This window comes from Mustela nivalis, assembly GCF_964662115.1.
Source record: "Mustela nivalis genome assembly, chromosome: 12".
In the NCBI taxonomy this organism is placed as follows: Eukaryota; Metazoa; Chordata; class Mammalia; order Carnivora; family Mustelidae; genus Mustela; species Mustela nivalis.
Window position 1 is genome coordinate 550,748 of NC_139031.1, and position 22,856 is coordinate 573,603.

General features: G+C 56.7%; 1 protein-coding gene across 3 annotated transcripts in view; it reads left to right on the forward strand.

Annotated features, from left to right (window-relative positions):
* The first annotated feature begins 1,981 nt into the window (after positions 1-1,981).
* Positions 1,982-22,856, forward strand: part of PTPRN2 (protein tyrosine phosphatase receptor type N2) — a 684,967-nt gene continuing 664,092 nt past the window's right edge. For all 3 annotated transcript variants that reach the window (XM_082692928.1, XM_082692930.1, XM_082692929.1), the window contains exon 1: positions 1,982-2,210. In XM_082692928.1, the coding sequence (XP_082549054.1) occupies positions 2,117-2,210 (94 nt within the window). In that variant the 5' untranslated portion in view covers positions 1,982-2,116. The remainder of the gene's footprint in view (positions 2,211-22,856) is intronic.

The window sequence follows — 22,856 nt, forward strand, 5'->3', positions numbered from 1 at the left end:
CAGAGCCCACCTTAGCACGTGAGGGACGCATGCCATTGAGAAGGGTGACAACAACTTACGTGATTTCATAGCAAAGCCACAGAGGGACACCCACCGTCTAACGGACTCGGAGAAGCACACGTTGGAATGTTAGATGCTGTACCCGTGGCAGACGGGTGCATACAGGTGCCGTGTACAGCCTCCAGACCTACCCTCGCCCCACACACAGGCTCATGCACACACAGCATACACAAGTGCACGTGTCCACACACAGGCAATACACCCAAACACAAGGACACACACGTGCATGTCTCCTTGTGCGTCTGGGTCATGCCCTGGGGATTCCTCTCTGCCTGGCCCGACCTCCAGAAAGAGCCATGCACAGCCTTCTTAGACATCAGAAAGCTGGGTTACCTCACACTGAGCCCTGGACCCCGGCCCTGCTCTTCCTCCGTCCGTCCCGTGTGTCCGTCTTCTCTGCCTCTAGCGGCTCCCGCCATCGCAGCAGAGCCGAGATCTCGCGGTGCAGCAGAGTCGTGTGGTGATACTGTCCGCATCTTTGTGGGGTTTGTACTTCTTCCCAGTATTTCTTCTTTTTAAAATTTTTTAAAAAAAATTTATGTGTTTTATAAGGAGAGCTTGAGTGTGTGCCTTGGGGGAGGGCTGGAGGGATGGGGAGAGAGACTGGAGGGTCTCTCCGCTGAGCGTGGAGCCCCCCTTGGGGCTGGATCTTGTGGCCCCGAGGTCATGAGCTGAGCCCAGATCAGAAGTCAGACACTAAACTAAGCCACCCAGGTACCCCTCAGTATTTCTGGTACGGGGATTTCCGTTTCCCTTTTCTCAGGGCAGTTTTCCACTTCATGTGGACCGGCGGGGAGGACAGGCGTCAGCAAGGAGGTGGACGCTGAGGCCTCAGGGCCAATATTTAGTCTCAACTGTAGATGGGCTGGGTTGAGCCGTAACCCCCTCACCTGTGCACCCGAAGTCTGCACAGGCCAGCCTTATGGGGATGGTGACTGGCAAGGAGGGCGAGGACATGGGAAGGCTGGCTGATGAGAGCAGCAGAGAGAGATCTCCAAGGTGATGCCGCAGGAAGGAGAGCTGACCTAGGCCACTGGACCCATATGGGCGGGGATGGGGGTCCAGGCCACTGCCCAGTGCTGAAGGAAGCAGGTGGGGACTGGGGCACCCCGGCAGGGGCACACGGGAGGACGGTGATGAGGGAGGCGATCGGGCCGCCAAGGCGCGGGCACAGGACAGCCACACTCACCCCCAGGTCACTCACAGCTCACAGCTGACCCCCCACCTCTCCGCACTCAGCACGGAGCACTCACGTTCTCTCTTCGCACACACGGCCCCTCTGAGGCCTCCCGCGCGCCCCTCCCAGGACCCCTGAAGCCCTGCCGGGTCTCTGGGAAGCAGGGGTCTCCCCGGGAGGTCCGCAAAGTCGCCAGCGCCCCTCAAGGACCCCGGGACCTGCCAGGGAGGGACCCCATACCAGGGAGGGACCCCCGGGACCGCGGCCCTGCCGTGGACCCTGATCTCGCCGAGCGGAGCCCCGAGCTCGGAGGGACGGATCCCCCGGCCCGAGGCCCACCGCCTCCTCCTGAGGTTGGGGACCCCACACCCCCGGACCCCGCTCCGGGCCGCTTTTCCGTGGGCCCGCGCACGGACCGCGGCGCGCGACAGCCCTCCGGTCGCCCGAGAAGCGGCGTCTGGCCCCGCGGCGCAGCCCCACGTCCAGGCCCCGAGTGCTCGCGACGCGCCGGGGGACCGCGCGGGCGCGCACCTGCCCACGGGCCGAGCCGAGAAGGGCTGGGCCTTCCCATCTTCGCCGCGCGCGCGGCTTAACTCTGCGCGTCCCGCAGGGGTGGAGGGAGCAGGGCGCGCGGGGGGCGGTGGGGGGAGCCTGCGCGGCCGCGGGCGGGGCGGGCCGAGCCGTGGGCGGGGCCGGCGGGCGCTCGGCGGCGGGGCGGGGCCCGGGCGGGGCGGGGCCTGGCGGGGGCGGGGCCGGCGGCGCTGTCCGGTGCTGAAGCGGCGGCGGCGCGGGCTGCGCGGGGAGGAGCGGTGCTCGCGAGTCGGTCCCGCCGCCCCCGCCGCCCGCCAGGCCCTGAGCGCCGCCCGCCCGCCCGCCGACATGGGGCCGCTGCCCGCGCTCCTGCTGCTGCTGCTGCTGCTGCCGCCGCGCGCCGCGCCCGCGCCCCGCGCCCGGCCGCTTCCGGGGCTTCTCGGTGAGTGGGGGTGGGGGAGGGGGCGCGGGCGTCGGGGGTGAGCTGCGAAGGCGGGGAAGGGGCGTCTCGGCGAGGGAGGGGGTCTGGGAGTGGGGGAGGAGGCGCCTGAGGTGGGGGCGAGGGTGGGGGCTGCTCGGCGAGGCACGGGGCGGGGGGAGGGGGCTTGTCGGCGGGGGGTCGCGGGAGGGGCTTCTCGCGGGGGGTTCCGGGGAAAGGGTCCTGTCGGCGAGTGGGGGTGTCTGGGGAGGGGGCCTGGCGGTTGAGGAGGCGGGGGAGGGGGGCTGCTCGGCCAGCAAGGGGCGGGGGGAGGGGGCTGCTCGGCGAAGGAAGGGGTGGGGGAGGAGGCTTTCTAGTGAGTGAGGGGGCGGGGTGGGGGCTTCTTAGAGGGGGAGGGAACGGGGGGCTCCCTCGGCTGGGGGAGGGGGCTTCTCATTGGGGGAGGAGGAAGAGGAGGGGCGGGGGCGGGGAGGAGGTTCCTGGGCGCGCGGGGGGGGGGTGGGGCGCCAGGGTGCGCGAGGGGGCGGGGGTCGGGGCGCGGTGGGAGGCGCTCGCTGGGGCCGCGGGGGGCTTCGCGGGGTCTCTGCCCTGCCCGGGGCGCCGCCGGGACCTCGCCGCCGCGCCCTGCCTCAGTTTCCTCCCGGGCGCCCCTCCCCGCGAGGACTTCCGCCCGCGTCGGCCCCGGCGGCCTGGGGAGGGCGCGCCCCGCGCGTGCGTGTGGCCGCGGGGCAGGGTCCCGGGGGCGCTGGACCCGGTCGGCGGCGACGGGGGAAGCGGCGGCCGTGGCCCCCCCGCTCCGCGCCGCGGACTCCTGCCTGCGTGGCCCGCCCGTGGCCTCCGCCTCCCCCGGCCTCGCCCGCAGACGGACATTTTCCTTCGGCGACTGAGGCGGAGGGACGCGGGGCCGAGCCCGAACCCGCCCCCGAGCGGCCCGGCGGGTCGCGGGCGTTCTGCGGCGCGTCGCTCGGAGGCCGGGATTGCGGAGCAGACGCGTGAGAAGAACGGTGCTGACCGCGGTGGAAAGTGAGGGCCGCGGGCGGCCCGGGTCGAGGAGAGGGGCGGCGCGTGGCCCCCGGCCTCCTCCCGGCCCGGCTGCCCCTGGGCTCCGTGGCCCCAAACAAAGAGACCGCGAGGCGAGCGGCGTCGTGCGGACCCGTCGCCCCGAATTCCTTGCTCGCATGTGCCCGCGGCCTGGTGGGCAGCGCGGCCGGGTTGGGGGACCGCTGGTGAGAGGCCCGCTGGGGGAGGGGCGCGCCCCCCCCACTCCGGGGCTGAGGGCCACGCATAGGTCGTCCTGGTCAGGGGAGCCTGCTCGGCGCGGGCTGGGCCGGGGTCCCTGTGGGGTCTCTGGGGCCTCCCCCGGACCGCCGAGAGCGACTGTGCGTCTGGCCTCGACGCCTCCGTGAGAGCCGCTCGCTCGTCGGCCCGAGGCGACCCCCCAGGTCAGGGAGACCCGGCGCCGCTGGCGGGGTTCTAGGGAGGGCAGTTCTTCCGATGAGGTGGGACGGTGGTCCTTGGCTACTCCTTCCCGCTAGAATTCCCAGTTGCAGCGCCCGCTGTAATCCGGAGCGGGCAGAAGGGCGGGAGCGGAGGAAGGCGCGGAACTGGGGAGGTGGGACGAGGAGGAATCGCTGCCCGACGGAGCAGTGGTATTTCGGCTAGGGTTAGGGTTAAGGTGCATATTTCTCCTCTGCTTCCTCTGTGCCTCCGTGGAGTCTCCTGGGTACCATCTTATGCGGGACACTGGGGGTCCAGACATCATTCACACTGTCTCAAGCACTCGGTTGGGAGGGTTAAGCTGCGCGGTTCCCCACGTGATTGGAAATTGCGTGGCAGTGTATACAGACAACGCAATGTAAGTGTGGTCTTCTCATTTTGGAGTAAGTGTGGCTTTGTCTACCTGTGAGGTCCCTCCATCTTGTCTACTCAGCCTTCTGTCCCCAGCGTCCTCACCAAGAATGCTGCTGCCAGGTTCTCAAAATTCATACCCCCGGTCTTCAGAAAGCTCGGGGAGAACCACAGTCACCTCTGAAAGGTGTATGCTACCCTGTTTCTCTTTCTCCGCTGTCCGGATCTTGCTTGGTCATGGTCACACCAAGTACCTTGTTCCAAATAACGATGCAACGCACAGCGAAGATCCCCTGGAGACCTTACTTGTGGCCCAGCCTTGCCACTTGTTCTCTTTTTATTTGTATAGTTCAGGTTGGCACCTAAAGGTCACACACAGCTCAAGGAAATCTGAGGTTTTGCTCCTTGCTAGCATCATAAAATTGTTGGGTAGAATGAGGAGTCTCCTTTTCCCAGTTAAGACCCAAGACCAGGTCTTTCTGTACAGGTTGCCTTGGCCTGAGTCACAGTTCTCTTCAGATTGAGACAGTGAAGGATTTGTTAATGAAAACCAGGGTCAACAAAGGTACTGGGATCTGCACGTATGCTCCTTGTTCCGAGCCACATTCTGTGATGCTGCCATATTTCCACAGCAGCAATGGGCGGGATCCCCGTGGCAGTGGGTGTCTCACCTTTCCCTTTCTTCACCCGCACCCTCCCCATCGGTCACTTGAGCTTCATGCCCCGCTCCACCTTCGTGTCCGTGTCTTTTTGGTGCAAAAAGCTGTTTTATGGCACATAGTTTTTCATTATCCTTGACACTGTTATCAGAGCTGAACACAGTGGGAATTATGGCACCCCCATCCATGAGACGATTCAGCGTTGCTTCTAGTCAAAGTGCCGTTAGTGCATCAGGCAGCCTTGTCCCAGGTAGCTGAGCGGTTTGGTTCTGTTCCATATGGTTCCATCTTTGGGTTCCTCCCTCTGCCTTTCTCTGTGATTTCAGGACCTCCTTTTGTTCAGGGGGTGCCACCAAGGTCTGGTGTGAGTGAAAGATGTTTGTCTTATGCCATTTTTTAGTTATAGGGAAGCCAGCTTGGGAACCTGCTCGAACAGCCCCCACATTTAAGACCATTCCTATAAAAGGACCTTCTCTTGCTAAAGAAATGAAAATCTCATTTTCCAAAGCACACGGTCAGCCTCTCATGAAAATGTTCCTTGGAGAATCCAGAGTCAAAGCTAGCCTCTGCCTCTAGTTTTGAGATGGGTGAGTGTCTCTCCTTCACCCTTGTCCCGTCTTCTGCTTCGCCTGCGCATACCCTTCATTCACCAGGGAGCCCGCTCGGAGCTGAGGAGAGAGCAGCTGGGGCAGGAGCCGGCTGCTTTGTCACCTCAATAGCCTGATTGTTTATTTTTTAATCAAAGCATCCTTTCCGCCACAAAAGCACACATCCTTCTTCGCTCTTCTGTCCACAGCTCTTGGTTCTGTGGGGCGTGCGGTGGTGAGCAGCCTGCCTCTCCCCGACTGCACAAAGCCTGCTCCGTCCTTTCTTCTGGCTGAGGCTTTGCCAGTCTCCTCCTTCCGCCCCGGCTCCCCCAGCGTCCGGTGCCGATGGCCCCGTGCAGAAGGACGGGGCGCGTGGAAGGCCGTGGGCTTCTGTGCAAGGGCGGGGACGGGCGGCGGGCTCAGCCACGGAGCCGGATGCGTTGGGTGCAACTGTGATGCCGCTGTCTGTGGACACAGGAGATGTGTGTCAGACTCGGAAGGAACGTGTGCGGAGTAAAAGGTTTTGAGACGGCTTCCTCTCGGGGCTAAGCTCCGCCGTGCGTCTCTGCGTCTCGCAGCTCTCCTTTTTAAAAACCAATCTGGGTTTGTATCTGGTGACCAAGATCGTCCTCGGTAGCGCCCACTCGTCGGTGTGGGAGGTGTGCTCCGTTTTCCGGACTCGGCTTTCTGCTTTGCTCCGTGGCATGCTGGGTCCCATCGTGGCCCGCGTGCAGGCATTTCTGTGGGCCCCGAAGTGCACAGACGTGCAGAGTCCCTGGCTTTCCACGCAGAAGGTGAGAGCAGAGTGGGACATCCGCAGTTAGGTGGGGACGTGGGGCCAGGGGCTCACCCGGGGTGACGTACTGGAGAGCTCTAGAGCAGTTATTTTCCCTTTTACGTGATGATAACGGCTGCGCTCTGAGCTGGTGTTGTTCCTGGCCCCCCGCCCCAGGCAGGCGATGTTACCCAGTTTGTGAATGCAGTTACTCACCCTTTTTATTTTTGAAAGTTGGGAACATGGGCGAAGAGGAGTAGCTTGACAGAGGCCTGGCGTTAGTGAGCCGTCCTCATACATGCTGCCGTCAGAAGGGTTCTGTCACCACCATCTCTTGGAGACTTACCTTAGAACTTAAAAATTCCCTATGAAATGGTGTTTATAGCTAAACGTAACTCAATGTGACTCACATGAAAAATAAGCCTTTGGCCGGGTGCCTGGGGGGCTCAGTGGGCCTCTGAAGGCTCTGCCTTCAGCACAGGTCATGATTCCAGGGTCCTGGGATTGAGTCCCGCATCGGGCTCTCTGATCGGCAGGGAGCCTGCTTCCTCCTCTCTCTCTCTCTCTGCCTGTCTCTCTGCCTACTTGTGATCTCTCTCTGTCAAATGAATAAATAAAATCTTTAAAAAAAAAAAAATAAGCCTTTGGCTTTGGGTGGCATGTATTTGAGATATGCCTGGCTATGTGTGACTACTGCTGCTCTAAGAGTCTTTATGTGTGAAGAGGCAGAAAACAAAACAAAACAAAAAACCTTAAGAAATGGGCGGAAAAAATTTGAATCCGTAGACGCAGGCCCAGGGAGGCTCAGTTAACCAAGAGCCTGTCTTATCTCTACTGACAAGATGTTCCATTTCCTGAGAAAGCAAACAGCTGAATTCGCGGCAGATAACTCTCGGCTCCGCAGAAAAGCACCCGGCAGCTGTTTCTACATTACTCGAAACTGACCTTCACGAATGTGGGTCCGGCTGGACTTCGTTTTGATCTTGGTTGGTAGGAGGACAGAACATGAAGAAGCAGAAACAATCCGTGCACTTTTCTGCCGGCTGGAAACAGTTTGTCGAAGGAAGAAGGGAGTTTTTTCTTTTAATTCTCGCTCTCTCCAACACGTCTGCCACAAGCACTATTTAAATATTTAGGGCAGGAAGTGAAAAGGGGTGCAGTTCTCATGGAAACACTCCTGTTCACATGTTAAATGACTTTTTTGTTTGTTCTTGGCTTCTGCAGCTGGTAAGCAGGTGACTCCCCTGTAGGTGTGAGGCCCTGAGCTGTGGACGAGGCGCAGGTGTGTGAAACGTCAGGGTCAGTCTGTCTTTCGAGTGGTCTGTGTGTGTGTGGTGTGAAGAAATAAGGAAGCTGGTCAGGGTCTCGTGACGTTCACTTGCTGCTGGCTGTCCAGTGCGGGGGCGCCTGTTAACTGGGCGTTTTATTTCTTTCATTTTCATCTGTTCGCTCGGTCCTATGATTATGGTTCAGAAAATGCAAGGATACTCCCTCTCTACATGGGACTAGTATTGGTTTCCACGTGGGCAGTTGAACGGGCAGGAGGGGAATGTTTATAAAACAGATCGGGTGCTTTCTCTTTTCTAATTTAATGAAAAACGATTATACAGTGAAATGGAGTTTTTGTTTTGATGTATCAGTCTAGGTTTGGGTTCTGATGACAGCTCGTAGAACAGTTCCTTCCCCCCAACACTGCCCTGTGCTCCCCCTTTGTGCCGACAGCCTACTTTGAGCCCCTGGCAACCTCTGGAACCCTCTACGTGCAGTTACAAGTACTCCCTGGAAACTCGCCGACTCCTTGGTAGGCAAGCCTTTGCACCTCCCATCTCACAGATGGAAAGACTGAGGCTTAGAGGGGTTAGGAAGAGTACGGTAAGATGCTTGGTGCTGGGATTGGGTCCTAGTTCTCTGACCTTCAGGTTTCATTTTCTTTCCAGCGGGCGACCCCAGGATGAGGCCCCGGGGGTGGCTCCTTAGGATGTAGGTCCCAGCAGAAGGGATCTGCTGGGCAGACACCCAGAACAGGGGTGTCTGCCTCTTATTTTGACGGGGACAGAGGGGATTTTCACTTGTCTGATTGTCTTTCCTAAGGAGCTTCCGAACCACTAGGCTTGAAGGGCCTGTTTGGGACAGAATTGGAAAATGCCCTTTGGTCTGGGGGTACGGGGAGTGTTGGTTTTCTGCCCCGGGTTTTGTTCTGCGTGTCCGAGTCAATGATCTGGTCAGTCTCCCTGGGTGAATCTTCATGTATGGAAATGGACGACGCGTTTCTGGGCACCTTGAGCCTTCCCTCATGCCAGGAATGCCAGTGACACTGTAGGCTCACGGCTTACTGTGCCCCTGACCACGGTCCAGAATGCCCGGTGCTTACCGCAGCCTCTTTGAATGCGGTGCTGCAGACCTCGAGGACTAGCTCTCGCGGCGGCCGTGCCGGGAACACTGCTCCAGAGCGAGGGAGGACGAAGGAGGGCTATTCTCCTAAGAAGGTCTTCAGAGGAGATCCCATGTAGAGTTGATGTTTAGAACGGCGAGCGAGCAAAGGGATGGCTCTTTTACTCTCCCATTGTTTTCCGAGGCATCTGGTAGGGGAGAGAATGAAACGTTCCCTCCCATGACAGGGCCGTTCTGTGTCGCTGTGTGTTCTGAAGGTCCATTTTGGGCTCTGATGCAATGTCCTACATACAGTACAAAAGATATTTGGGAATGGTTTGTTTGGTGGAAGGAATTTTCAGGAGAAAAGCTGACCTGGCTTCCAAAGGGAAAAGGACTTTAATTAATGAGTTAATTAATTTAAAGGTTTTATTTATTTATTTGAGAGAGAGAGGTAGAGCATGAACAAGCAGAGGGACAGAGGGAGAGGGAGAATCAGATGTCCTGCTGAGCAGGGAGCCTGACCTTGGGCTTGATCCTGGACCCTAAGATCATGACTTGACCCTAAGGCAGACCCTTAACCGACTGAGGCCCCAGGCATCCCAGGAAAAGGACTTTATATTAATGGTGCAAGTTCTGATTCCAGCAGTGATTCCAGTCCGTTTTGTAAACGGACAGAGCAGCCAATCACACGGGCCATGGGAGGCGGATGCTTTTTCCATTTGGGCCCGTGGCTTTAATCCAGGTTAAAGCAGTAATTAACCTGTGGTAGGGCTCGAAGCCAATCAGGTGATTTGCACGTCCTCTGAAATTGCTGGTGTTTTAATGGCAGCAGGCGAGGCAAACTAGCGAGAGCTCCCTTCTCCGTGGGGCTGGGCACGGGAAACGGAGTGAGGAAGCAGCTTGGGCCACCACCTGTCTGCCCGCCTTCTCACCTCAAGGCATGTTCTGTCCTGCAAAGGCACATCTGCTTTTACCAAAATATCACTCAGGACTTCTTGAATCTCTTTCTCTGCTTTTGCCCGAAATAAGGTCTCGGTTCTGGTCCCTCGTCTTCCGTCCCATGTCAGTGTTGTGCAAGCAGCACCACTGTGATGGTAAGCCCGCGTGGGGAATGGCGGCTTCCGTCCCAAGGGGTGGGGGTCCGTCCCCGTGACCGTCTCCCCAGGTTCTCAGCCTGCTTCACCAGCGTGCTCTGGTCCTTGATTCCACGAGATAATACACGAAAAGACACGAATACTCCAAGTGATTTCTGACAGCGTGGTGGGGAATGGCAGGGTGTGGGTCCAGAGCACAAGTCAAATGACAAATGCAGCGTTTGGTGTCGCACGTTGACACGCAGAGACATGGCCGGCCGTCCCCATCTGGTGATCTTCGCAGTCGCACTTACATTAGAAGTCAGGGGGGAAAGTCAGAGGAAGCGACAGGACTTCACTTGTCATTTCTCTGAACTCCTACCTCGAGCGAAGTACCAAATTCTTCTTGTTTTTGAGAGGATTATATGAGGTGGCGGAGAGTCCTTGGTACCGGCCGTCCGAGATGTCACTGTTCCTGGAAACTCCATTTTATTCCAGTTAATGTTGGAGTTTGGTGGCCAGACAGGGCTTGTTATTGTCGAAAATACCAGGTCCTTGGTGAGTCCGGGTCTCAGCTGACTGACTACTGAGGGTGTGAAAGCATCACCAGTGCGTTTTATCTTTCAAAAAAGATTTATTTATTTATTTTAGAGAGAGAGCCTGTGTGTGCTTGCGCATGGGGCGAGGGGCGGGGAGAGGCGGAGGGACAGGGAGAAAATCTGGAGCGCCCCCCCCCCCCCGGCCCTGGACGCGGGCTCGATCTCACACCGCCCGCGCAGACGTCGAGAGTGGGACGCTTAACCGACTGAGCCCTCGGTGTCCCACTGTTGCATTTTAAATAGTAACGTCACTTAGGTTTTTTGATAAACGTATTTAAAAATATAGTTACACACAGTTAGGATGGAAACCGAATTATGTCTTAGCGAGAATGACTAGTGGTGTTGAGCATCGTCTGAGTTTATTTCACATCAGCCCTTCAAAGAGTTTAAAGCCCTTGAATAAGAGAAATTGGGCTTAAGTAATAGTTATATACATTTCTTACATGTTTGAGTGGAAAGTATAAGAAAAATACATACTCTTTTCAGGTACACTAAACATTTTCTTTTAAAATATTATATAATGTTTGATGAATGCAAAAATCAGAACCCTTTTTAGTACATTTGACAAGTCTTGGCTGCGTTGTTCTTAGGTGTCTGCCGTCCTCTCTTGTCACAGAGACATGACAGCTGTCCAGTGCTGGAGCCCGGAGCACACACAGACTCTTGTAAGAGCAGCGAGGGTCCCACAGAGTGAGGGCTGCACCGAGAGTCCCACGGAGCCCTGCCGCCTGCCTTCCACAGCCTCATGCGGGGACAGCACACCACAGTGAGGGCGTGACACAGGCAGCCTCCCTGTACCCTGAGGCCTCTATTTGAGCAGAGTGAGGGCTGAGCGAGTCTCCAACCCCTGAGTCCTCCACGTTGTGTGCCGCTTCCCCGAGGACTTGGGGTGTGAGGACATGCATGTGTGGTGCCACCGTGCTCTTTCAGCAAAGACTGTAGTGGCCACCAGGAGCGTCGGGGTGGGGGGTGGTCAGGAGGCCTGGCTCTGTGAGCATCTCTCTCGGAGGACACTGAGCTGAGACTTTCTGATCTGGGGCTCAGGGTGTGTGGGCCTGACAGACCAAGTCCCCCTCTGGAGGGGGGGCCCTAAGCTCTAGACCCTGCCTTGGTGGTGTCCAGCAGTCACCACAGTTTGTCCCTTTCGACTTGTGTGTGGGCCACTCGTGCGCTCTGCCAAAGCCTGGTCTCGCGCTCTGTGGCATGCGTCTGAATTGCAGCTGGACAGGGGCTTCTTGCGGTCCCGGCGTCCATCTGGCCTGTGGGCCTGGCAGGGAGAGATGGGCAGCCTGGCGGTTCGGGTGTGTCAGGTCGTGTGCCCTGCAGGGGGCTGGGTCAGGTTCCTTACGGAGGGGCAGTGGCTCCGGGCCTGGGCCCCGTCGCGTTGTCAGCCTCGCGGTGTCCTCTCTCTCCCCAGCAGCTGTCCCTCAGAGAAGACAGGACAGGTTCTCCCTTTGCTCTTCCGGAGGCCGTGGGGCTCCCTGGGTTCTGCAGGTGCCCAGACTGTTTGTGGGGTGGCGGGAGGGGTAGGAGCTGAGCCCCTTGCGCCTTCCACCTTGGCCTGACCCTGTGTCTGTCGTGACAGTCGGCTTCTATGCCTGTGCGTCAGGGATGGTGCCCTTGTGTTTGGTCCCTGGTGGTGAACTACCGTCGTGTGCGGCCGCGTCCATAGCACCTGACTCCCCCGAGAAAACCTCACGGAGATGCCCGTGGGGTGAGGTGGGCAGAGGTGCTGGTGGGTGCCGTGTGGCGTGGCGCATGGGGGCGAGGTGTCCCCACTTGAAGCCCTTGTGCCGTGGGGGGCACGCGTGGGGCTTGCCCGGCAAGGAGGCCCCCATTCTGAGCCCCCGTGGCCGTCAGTATCTCTTCCTGTTCCTGCGGCCTGGAATGCGCCTGCACTAAGGCCCTGTGGCCGCGTCCAGCTGGGACAGAGACTCCGACGTCAGACGTGAGACTGGGCCGACGGTCATTTCTTGCCGAGCCAGGTCTGGGCGAAGGGCCTCTTCCGGCCGGAGCCAGGCCGCATGCTCGGGCGCCATGGTGCTGTGCCCAGGCGGTGCCCCGCCCGCCGGTTGCTCCACACGGTCGCCGAGCCGGTCTCCTTGGGAGCGGCCGCACCAGGCCGTGGGGTTCGCTTCCGTTTCATCTGCGACGAGAGGCAGGTGCTTCGAGAGGCTGCGTTAGGTGTGGGCGTTCCAGACCCAGAGAAAATGCGCATAAATTTTTAATTGCTGGGAGCCTAAGCATTTTGACGGTTGAATAAAGAAACCTTTTCATTTTTTTTTAAAGATTTATGTATTTTAGAGAGAGAGAAAGAGAGAGATTGCAGGCGCATGAGCGGGAGGAGCAGAGGCAGAACAAGAGCCTCAGCTGATCTGCCCGAGTGGAGGGCCTGACTCGCTCCCACGAGCCCGAGATCACGACCTTGGCCCTGACCGAGTCAGGCCTCCCCCGACTGTGCCACCCAGGCACACCAAGAAATCATTTTATTCATTTATTTAAAAAAAATTTTTTTAAAGATTTTATTTATTTGACAGAGATCACAAGCAGGCAGAGAGAGAGAGGGAAGCAGGCTCCCCGCTGAGCAGAGAGCCCGATGCGGGGCTGGATCCCAGGACCCGGAGACCATGACCCGAGCAAAAGTTAGAGGCTTAACCCTTGGAGCCATCCAGGCACCCCCCCCATGACAATTTCTGATAATCGCTTCTTCCTCACATACAGTGAGCCTTGGTTTTAATTTACTGCTGTCCCAGAGGATGGGCGCGTCCATGCGGGTCAGGCAGCCTGACAGGTGGAAACTGCGGCGCTGGTCGCTGAAACCATCTTGTGAAACTCACACAAGGAAGGCCAGTGTCCGGCCAAGGCAACGTCAGAACAGTCTGGGGATGAGGAATGACTAGAGAAAAGCATTGGGGCACCTGGGGGGCTCAGCAGGTTATACCTCTGCCTTTGGCTCAGGTCATGGTCTCCGGGTCCTGGGATCGAGCCCCACATCGGGCTCTCTGCTCAGCCGGGAGCCTGCTTCCTCCTCTCTCTGCCTGGCTCTCTGCCTACTTGTGATCTCTGTCTGTCAGATAAATAAATAAATAAATCTTAAAAAAAAAAAAAAAAGAACAAAAAGGAAATCATGAGCAGTTCCTGAGGGACAGAAAGACCAAATGTTAGCGACAAAACGAGGTTTTGCTTGGTCGTGTGTATTTTGTCTCTTGGGGAAGTAAGATGTAGTTCTGAAAGAGCAGCTGATTTAGTGCTATTCTGAGAAGATAAAAATGTGCAATCAAGCTGAAAATTTGGATATTTATATAGATATGCCTGTTCTTATTTTTCAAAGGTTTCGAGGGATTGAAATATAGATGTTAAACCCACTTTAGGATCATATCAGTTCATTAATGATAAAGTCTATTAGTGATGCTAAAAAGTTGATATTTTTGGTCTAAATGCTGTTAAAGAATATATAGCATTTGTTTAAGGATTACATGTTTTCATAGGTACTCTGGAAAACACCGGATATCCAGGGTAGATTCAAAGTCAAGCACTAGGGAAAAAAGAGTGTTCCAGACTGTTAGAGGTGGTCTTACATGAAATAACCCGTCTCACGAAGATTGTAATTAAATGGGTACTAACTCTTGTTTTGAAAGATTCTACCGTGTTCCTCATGTAGTGTTTCCTCCGGAATATCGAAAGAGGCCGCTTTGCGGTGTGGGATACACGAGCAGCGGAAGGAAGAAAGCAGTCTCGCGGACAGACAGACAGTTGTTGGAACCTGCGGCCTGGAGAAGCGGGGGGTCGGGCCCTTCCTGGAACCCAGTGGCTCCTGCTGTGGTCTCCACGGTCTTCTGGTTCACCCAGCAGGGGTGGGAGGTGTGCTCTGGGCCCTCCAGCGCGGACGCAGGGAGGCTGCTGAGACGCCCCCAGCCCACAGAGCTGCCGGCGGCCACGCCACGCCCGAAGGCCGGATGTGAAGGCAGATGGGCCGCGGCTGCTGGCCCCGCGCTCCTGTGTGGCCCAGCGAGAGCTTGGCTAAAATGTGGCAGGACGAACTGTAGAACACGTCTTGCCTCCTCCAAGCCCTTCTCCAGTTCAGGCAGTGACCACCATGAAAATCTGACCCTGTCGTTCTCCTGCCGGAAACCTCCCCAGACGCCCCGGAGGAGGCCCACGCCCCCCACTTCACACCTGTCCGCCGCCTCTCCCCCGGGGGGCTGCAGGGTTGCCCTCCAACCCGTCTGTGTCCCCACACACACTTATTTACAAGTCATGCATGTGCTGTGTTGAGCTAATGCTTGTTATAAGTCAAGTTAAAAAACAAATTTAAAACAAGGAGGGATTAATAATCATTGAAGTAATTATTGATTCGTCATTAAGACACAGTTTCAGGTATGAAACTCCTCCGTAGGGGTGTCTGGGCGGCTTAGTCCGTTAAGCATCTCTTTCCTGCTCCGCGTGGAATCCACATGAGGGTCCTCTCCCTCTGCCCTCCCCTGCTCGTGCGCACCCTCTCTCTCTCTCCCCCTGCTCGTGCGCACCCTCTCTCTCTCCCCCTGCTCGTGCGCACCCTCTCTCTCTCCCCCTGCTCGTGCGCCCTCTCTCTCTCCCCCTGCTCGTGCGCACCCTCTCTCTCTCCCCCTGCTCGTGCGCCCTCTCTCTCTCTCCCCCTGCTCGTGCACACCCTCTCTCTCTCCCCTGCTCGTCCACACCCTCTCTCTCTCCCCCTGCTCGTGCGCGCCCTCTCTCTCTCCCCCTGCTCGTGCGCGCCCTCTCTCTCTCCCCCTGCTCGTGCGCGCCCTCTCTCTCTCCCCCTGCTCGTGCGCACCCTCTCTCTCTCCCCCTGCTCGTGCGCACCTCTCTCTCTCCCCCTGCTCGTGCGCACCCTCTCTCTCTCCCCCTGCTCGTGCGCACCCTCTCTCTCTCCCCCTGCTCGTGCGCGCCCTCTCTCTCTCCCCCTGCTCGTCCGCGCCCTCTCTCTCTCCCCCTGCTCGTGCGCGCCCTCTCTCTCTCCCCCTGCTCGTCCGCGCCCTCTCTCTCTCCCCCTGGTCGTGCACACCCTCTCTCTCTCCCCCTGCTCGTGCACACCCTCTCTCTCTCCCCCTGCTCGTGCACACCCTCTCTCTCCCCCTGCTCGTGCGCACCCTCTCTCTCTCCCCCTGCTCGTGCACACCCTCTCTCTCTCCCCCTGCTCGTGCGCGCCCTCTCTCTCTCTCCCCCTGCTCGTGCGCCCTCTCTCTCTCTCCCCCTGCTCGTGCGCCCTCTCTCTCTCTCCCCCTGCTCGTGCGCCCTCTCTCTCTCTCCCCCTGCTCGTGCGCACCCTCTCTCTCTCCCCCTGCTCGTGCGCACCCTCTCTCTCTCCCCCTGCTCGTGCGCACCCTCTCTCTCTCCCCCTGCTCGTGCGCACCCTCTCTCTCTCCCCCTGCTCGTGCGCCCTCTCTCTCTCTCCCCCTGCTCGTGCGCACCCTCTCTCTCTCCCCCTGCTCGTGCGCACCCTCTCTCTCTCCCCCTGCTCGTGCGCACCCTCTCTCTCTCTCCCCTGCTCGTGCGCGCCCTCTCTCTCTCCCCCTGCTCGTGCGCGCCCTCTCTCTCTCCCCCTGCTCGTGCGCGCCCTCTCTCTCTCTCCCCCTGCTCGTGCACGCCCTCTCTCTCTCCCCCTGCTCGTGCGCCCTCTCTCTCTCTCCCCCTGCTCGTGCACACCCTCTCTCTCTCCCCCTGCTCGTGCGCACCCTCTCTCTCTCCCCCTGCTCGTGCGCCCTCTCTCTCTCTCCCTGCTCGTGCGCACCCTCTCTCTCTCTCTCTCTCTCAAATGAATACATCTTGGGGGCCTGGGGGGCTCAGTGGGTTAAGCCTCTGCCTTTGTCTCAGGTCATGATCTCAGGGTCCTGGGATCGAGTCCTGCATCGGGCTCTCTGCTCAGCGGGGAGCCTGCTTCCTCCTCTCTCTCTGCCTGCTCTGCCTACTTGTGATCTCTCTCTGTCAAATAAATAAATAAAATATTTAAGAATATCTTAAAAAGAGAGTATGACAAAATTTTAAAAACTTCCCCATACTCACCAAAATTACTATTGATAATGTTTCAGATGCTTATTTTTTTTTTTAAGATTTTAAAAAAAAATTTATTTATTTGACAGAGAGAAATCACAAGTAGATGGAGAGGCAGGAGAGAGAGAGAGAGAGGGAAGCAGGCTCCCCGCTGAGCAGAGAGCCCGATGTGGGGCTCGATCCCAGGACCCTGAGATCATGACCTGAGCCGAAGGCAGCTGATTAAACCACTGAGCCACCCAGGCGCCCCCTCAGATGTTTAATTTTTCAGTATCTTTGATTTTAATGTCTTTAAGCTGGTTGTCTACTATCTCAGGTCACAAGACGCAGTTAGAACAATGTCTACTTTTGATGATAATATATGTAAACCCATATTTGGATGAGTCTAAAGGATGAGTTATGGTCTTTTTAGCCACTTTCTTGTTGGGTCTGGTTAAATTTCTGTGCCTTTGACCTCAGAATGTGTCCAAAGGACAGTTCCTACTAAGAGAAGTGTAAGTACTCACCCCCATTTTCTGTGTTTTTGTGGTTGTTAACAAACATGATTCCTTTGCAAGAATCCCTTCAAGTCTCTGGCTCGTGCTGTGTTGGTTAGAGCGGGTCTTCTGGACCACAAGTCACATCACCAGGCGCAGTGCTTTCCCGGTGAGCTGCAGGGCGTCGAGAGAACCGTGGGAGGGTCATCCATGCTTCCTCCCCCAGAACCCAGTGGGCGGTTGGCCAGGGCCTCCTGAGGCTGCAGAATCAGCCCGTGTGTCAGATAGGCTTCATCGTGAATGGACATGGGGGCGTGTTCCAGCATACACACTCAGTGATTTTTGCTGAATAAATAGAAGAGTTACAGACTTACAGAGCTGGAAGAGTTTCCCTGGTCTGGTCTGGTTGCAGCAGTGTATAAATATTAGGTGAGGAGGTTCAGGTCTACGACGTCGAGGTTGCACGGCCTCCCAGAAGGCCCCCGACAGGGAACCTGAGGAGGGCTGTGGGGTGGGCAGTGTCTCGGTCCGAAAGTCTTCAAGGGAGGAATGGACATGAGAGTGTGGCGAGCCCTTCCTAGAGTCGGGGACGGCCGCTTATTCCTCCAGTCCCTTCTGTTTGCTTTAGGGCTAGACTGTTTTCGAAAGTGAATCTGAAAATTGACTGTAATCACAAGTAACAGAGTCTCATCCTGAAAATGTCTTAACTGGATCTGCCTTCATGAGAAGTAAAATCTGATTTATTTTCTTTCTTTTTTAAAAAAGATGTTACTTATTTATTTGAGAGTGAGTGCATGAGTGGGAGGAGGAGAGAGAGGGACAGGCTGGCTCCCTGCTGAGCATGGAGCCCTGACATGGGCTCGATCCTGGGGCCCAGAGATCAGGACCTAAGCTGAAGTCAGGTGCTTCACCCACTGAGCCACTCAGGCTCCTGAAAGATGTTTTCTCTATTTCTAGAGCACAGATTCCCTGTCTCACCCCCTAACCCATTTCTCTGGTTGTCAGCGTAAAACGTTAATAAAGCACAAAGGAATATTGGGGAGCAGTGGGGGTATCTGTACCAGGGACAGTGTTCGTTCCTACTGTGTGGTTTTATAGCAGTAAGGTGACGGCAGGAAGTGCATTTCTGCGCCATAATCCTCAGGTTTTCCTGCCACTGTTCATGGAGTGACAGTCTAACCTCTAGAACAACCTTTAAAGTTCAGATTCCCCATCTGAGAATGTTTGCAAATGAGCTAATGAGAGTTCTTCAGCCCAGACAGTGTCGGGGTGAGATTTACTTACTAGGTTGGAATAAAATGTACATCATTCAGAAAATACAAAAATTCATATTTGAGAGCTTCCTGAAGCAGCCACGGCCAGGGAGCGGAAGAACACACACCATGCTCTCACTTTCACTTAGAAACTGCCATTTCGGTATCAGCTTCAGCTTTGCTGAAGGACAAGTTCTAAAGCCATATCCGTGCCAAAGATCCCGGATAAATGTTTGTGTCCAGGAGTGGGGGACCGAGTCGTTGGATTAACCCCCTGAGAACACAAGAGAGCCTGGACAAAAGCAGGAAGTACAAGAAGGACCAGAGTGAAGAGGTGGGGGTTTGAGACCCAAGAGTGTCCGCCGGTTCTGGGGAGGGGCTGCCAGGGACCCTGGTGTGCTTTCCAGCGAGTGGGGACCCAGGGGGCCGCACGCTGGGAGAAGTGCTTCAGCAGAGACAGGACAGCTCTCCCGTGGGAATAGAGACCCAGCCATGAATCATCTCAGTATCTGCTTAGACAAGGCTGTCAGGGTCTTTGGATCTTAAGCCACCAGGCAGAAGCAGGATTCGGTCTTCTCTGGAAGAAGGTAGCATCATTCGAGTTTGAGGAAGCTTCACAGCCCCCCCCCCCCCCATTGAAGTCAGGACCAAACAAAAATGACATTGGGAGGGAAATTCAGACACTTATCCTTTGCCAGTTCTTCATTTTCACTGTGAATAATGAGTGCTGGTTTCCCACTGACCTACAGCATCAGGCAGGCAGGGAAACCTCTGGGCAGTAGCGTGGATGGAGTCCCTCCTATGCACCGGGCACTGTCCCGCACACTGGATATGCAAACATGAACAAGACGCAGTTGCCGCCTTCCAGAACCTTCCCTGCCGTGTTTCCTCCCTCCGGCACCTTCTGTGCCTCCAGAGAAGTTTCAGTCTTCTAGCATCTCCCCGCCCTCCGGAACATTCTCTGCCTTCCCGAACCTTCCCTGACTTCCAGAACCTTCCTTGCTCAGCATTTTCTCACAAGGCCGAGGCATGAAGCGGCAGGATAGGGGTTGGACGTTGGACTGACCCTGTGTCCTGCTGCTCGCGTCTCTGGATGCTCAGCAGAACGAGGGAGGAACGCAGGGTCCACGGTGGTGGTTCCGACAGCGGCATAGGGTAGCTCTGCTGTTGGTGAGCGAGGACAGTGGTGCCCTGAGAGGCTTTGGAAAAGGTGAGGAGCCCTGTCCGCTGTCTGTGCTGAGTGTGCGCATCCCGCAGGGAGGGTGACAGATGGCTTTGCACTGCCTGAGCCTTGACTGCTCCTCTGTCTCTGGGACACGGTGACCGACCGCATTTCTCCTTTCTGCCGTGAGCAGCCAGGCGGCGTCTTTGTGGGAAGCGGATTCGGTGGGCGCGCACAGTCCGAGCCCCCAGGCTGTGTCTGGCTCTGACCCAGCTCGCCTGTGAGGAACGTCGCATCAGGTCCTCGAGCGCAGGGAGCAGAGCACAGTGTGTCTGCAGTCGCCCTGTGTGTCGTGGAGGCTTGATTTCCTGTGGGACACTCAGCGGTGCTCTGGCTGTTCAAGGCACACTCCCTTGCAAAGCCGGATTTGGGCCCCGGAGGTCAGTGTAGCCCCTTTGGCCTGTGCGGCCGTGTGGGCTGTTGGCACGGAGCTGCCTGGAGGCCCAAACTTGGTCGTCCGGGGAGACGGGGGCAGGCGTGGCGGCCCTGATGCTGCGGGGCGGCCACCTTCCCGGAAGTTCTGATTTACCCACTTTCACATACTTCCTAAAATTCTGGGATTTTACTTATTTATTAGTTTGTGATTGTTTTGTTTTTCTTTTTTAAAGACTTTAATTTTCAGTAATTTCTATACCCAGTGGGGGGCTTGAACACAGCCCCGAGGTCAGGAGTTGTGCGCTCTAGCGACTGAGCCGGCCAGGAGCCCCCATCAGTGACTGCTGATAGCAGGTGGTAGTGGTGGTTTTTTTTAAGTATTTTAAGTTGGAAACCTAGAGATTTGGCAACTTTCTGGAGGTTCCCCTGAGATTAAAAACAATCGAACAAACATGGTTACTTGTCTATGAAATTAAAAAAAAATAGAAACCATTACTTCATGGAATATTTTTTTTTCTCTCGGTTTTATTGAGATGCAGTTAACATATAGTACTGGATAAGCAAAGCTCTTGTAGAGCGTAACGACTTAGCAAACATTGTAAGTGATGTTTAGTTAACATTGGGAATCTCGTCAGATACAAAAAAAGGAAGAAGAAAAATGAATGGATTTCCTCTTGTTGAGAACTTTTAGGATTTACTGTCTTAGCAGCTTTTCACTATATCATGCAGGGGAGGCCTGGGTAGCTCAGTCAGTTCAGCATCTGCGTTTGGCTCATGTCATAATCCCAGGGTCCCGAGATCAAGTCCTACAGTGGGCTCCCTCAGTGGGGAGTGTGCTTCTCTCTCTGCCGCTCCCTTGGTTCATGGTCTCTCTCTCTCTCTTTTCTCATAAATAAGTAAAATCTTAAAAAAAAAAAAAAGGTGGAGGTGGCGCCTGGGTGGCTCAGTGGGTTAAAGCCTCTGCCTTCAGCTCAGGTCATGATCCCAGGGTCCTGGGATCGAGCCCCGCATCGGGCTCTCTGCTCAGCAGGGAGCCTGCTTCCCCCTCTCTCTCCGCCTGCCTCTCTGCCTACTTGTGATCTCTGTCAAATAAGTAAATAAAATCTTAAAAAAAATCTTAAACAAAAGATCTTTTTCTCCCTCTCCCACCCCTTGTGCCCTGTGTACATGCTGGCGCGAGCTCTCTCTCCAAAACCCACACGTTACACGTCAGTTTTAAGTGTAGTCCTCGTGTTTCTGTGACGTGTGACGGGTGCTGACCCCCCCTCCAGGAACATGTCTAGTGTATTTGTGGTAAATACCACAGTTTTGTGCAATATAAACCAGGTGTGTGACCGACACCAGTGTTTGAAGAACTTGTTTCCCTGCGTGTCTCCTCGGTGTGCTGGAAGAAGAAAATGCAGTTAAAAGTTGGTTTTTCTCCCAAATCAGCACCCCCAGATGGAATCATTCAATGTTTCCGCCTTCCCTGGGAGTAAATAAAAGGAGGGTCATCATATTGTGAATGACCAGGTCATCTGCTGTCTGTGCACCTCCTCTCCCCCACCTATGAAATAAGGAGGCGGAACGAAATATACTAGTAAGTGTACGGGTTATAAATACTGTTAATAAATGAGCGTCTCCTTTTTCCGTGCATGCCTTAGTAGCGGGAATGGACGTTGCTAGCGGCGGGCTGGTCATTTCTTCTTCCAGGATGAGCTGCCCCTCTGTCCTGCATCTCTGGGGTAGGGCACGGTGCCTGAGCCCTGGGCCAGGACACTGTCCAGAGTCTGTCTCCCCCGAGAGCACCTGACACTGCCCTGTTCCCCCCATTTCACTGCTTTCGGCATGATGTCCTGCCTCTTGCCCGTGTCCTGGTCACAGCACCCCACCTCTTGCCCTGTCCCGTAGGGCGATGTCCGTGTCTGAGGCCTCCTACCTCTGGCATTTTCCATGGGTTGATGAACTTAGATGTTGGGTTGCTCCTTCGAGGGGGGGCCAGCTCACTCGTCACACGGCAGGAAATGTGTGCGTTTGTCAGGTAATGAGGGAGCCTGCGGGTCTGGGGAGAGCCCGCTGAGTCTCAGCCTTGACATTTTCCAGCGCCATAATGAAAAGCCTTCCGAGAATAATGCTGCCTGCGTAACGTCTAATGTATTCTGTGTGGAGGGTGCAGACTGCGGTCGCAGGCACAGCCCGTTTGTCATGGTGACAGGACGGCCTGTCGTGAGCTCGGGAAATTTCTGGCCTAGAAAAGACTGGAATAAACACCATAAATACCCGGGGACGCTCTCTGCAAGATACATTTCCTGCGCTCAGTTGGATGAGAGCCATTTAGCTTCAATTTTTTATCATTTCCGTGGTTTTACCATTTGCCATTGGACCTGCCGTGGTGACAGGACTGTCAGGCAACCTGTGCAATCCGGGGCAGCGGAATGGAGGAGGTGTGACACCCCCTGTGGGGCTGTTCCGGCCCCTTCCCCCGGATGAAATGATGAAGACGATGAAAATCTTCTTTGTTGGAGACGCTGAAAGGAAGGGAGTGAGGCAGCTCAGACAGGAGCCTGCTGTCGGCAGTCCGGGCTGCCTCACTCGGGGCGCCTGTCCGCAGTCCGGGCTGCCTCACCCAGGACAGGGGCCATCAGGTCCCTTGGGGTCACTGTCCGTGCTCGCTCGCGTGCAGGGAGGGCAGGGCTGGGAGTCGTGCTGCTGGCCTGGAAAGGGGTCCGCAGTGACCCTCTGGCCGCAGCTCTCCGTGCTCCGGAGCTGAAAGGGGCTTCTGATGCTCGTGGACGGAGCAAGTCGCTGATCCCCGCGGTCATCCAAACCCGTCAGGATCCAGGGAGAGGTTTTCTAAGGGTGTGGGGGGCAGTGGCTGAGACGAAGAGGCTGGCTGGAGAGGACGGAGCTGTGGTCAGCGAGCGTCCAGAGTCTGGTGACGTGGGAAGCCCCTCAGGAGCTTCCTGCCACAGCCTCCTCCCGTGTGAGGGGGACCGCTGTCATGGGGCTGGAGTCAGAGCGTTTGGTTCATTATGTGAGGAGTGACGTGACGGGGGTGTCCAGGTCCTCAGTACCCGCATGTCCGCTCCCAGTGGGCTCCCATGTCTTCGGAGGCAGCATTTCCCGCAGGCCAGTTTGGTGTCCACTGGGGCGTCCTCACCACCCTGGGATTCCAAGGGAAGCCGCACTTGCACCATCGTGGCCGCCGAGTATGGGAACAGGTGGGGCCCGGGGGCCTGTGCTGTCGGGGCGGGGCGGCCCCTCGGGATGGGTCTTGGCCGTCGGCAACACTCCCGCCTCGTGGGGCTTATTGAAGGCTGCTTGCGGAGCTCCGTCCTGACAGGCGGCGGCCGGAGCCGCAGCGGTTGTCCTGTGTCCTGCGGCGTGTCCCGCGGCTCTG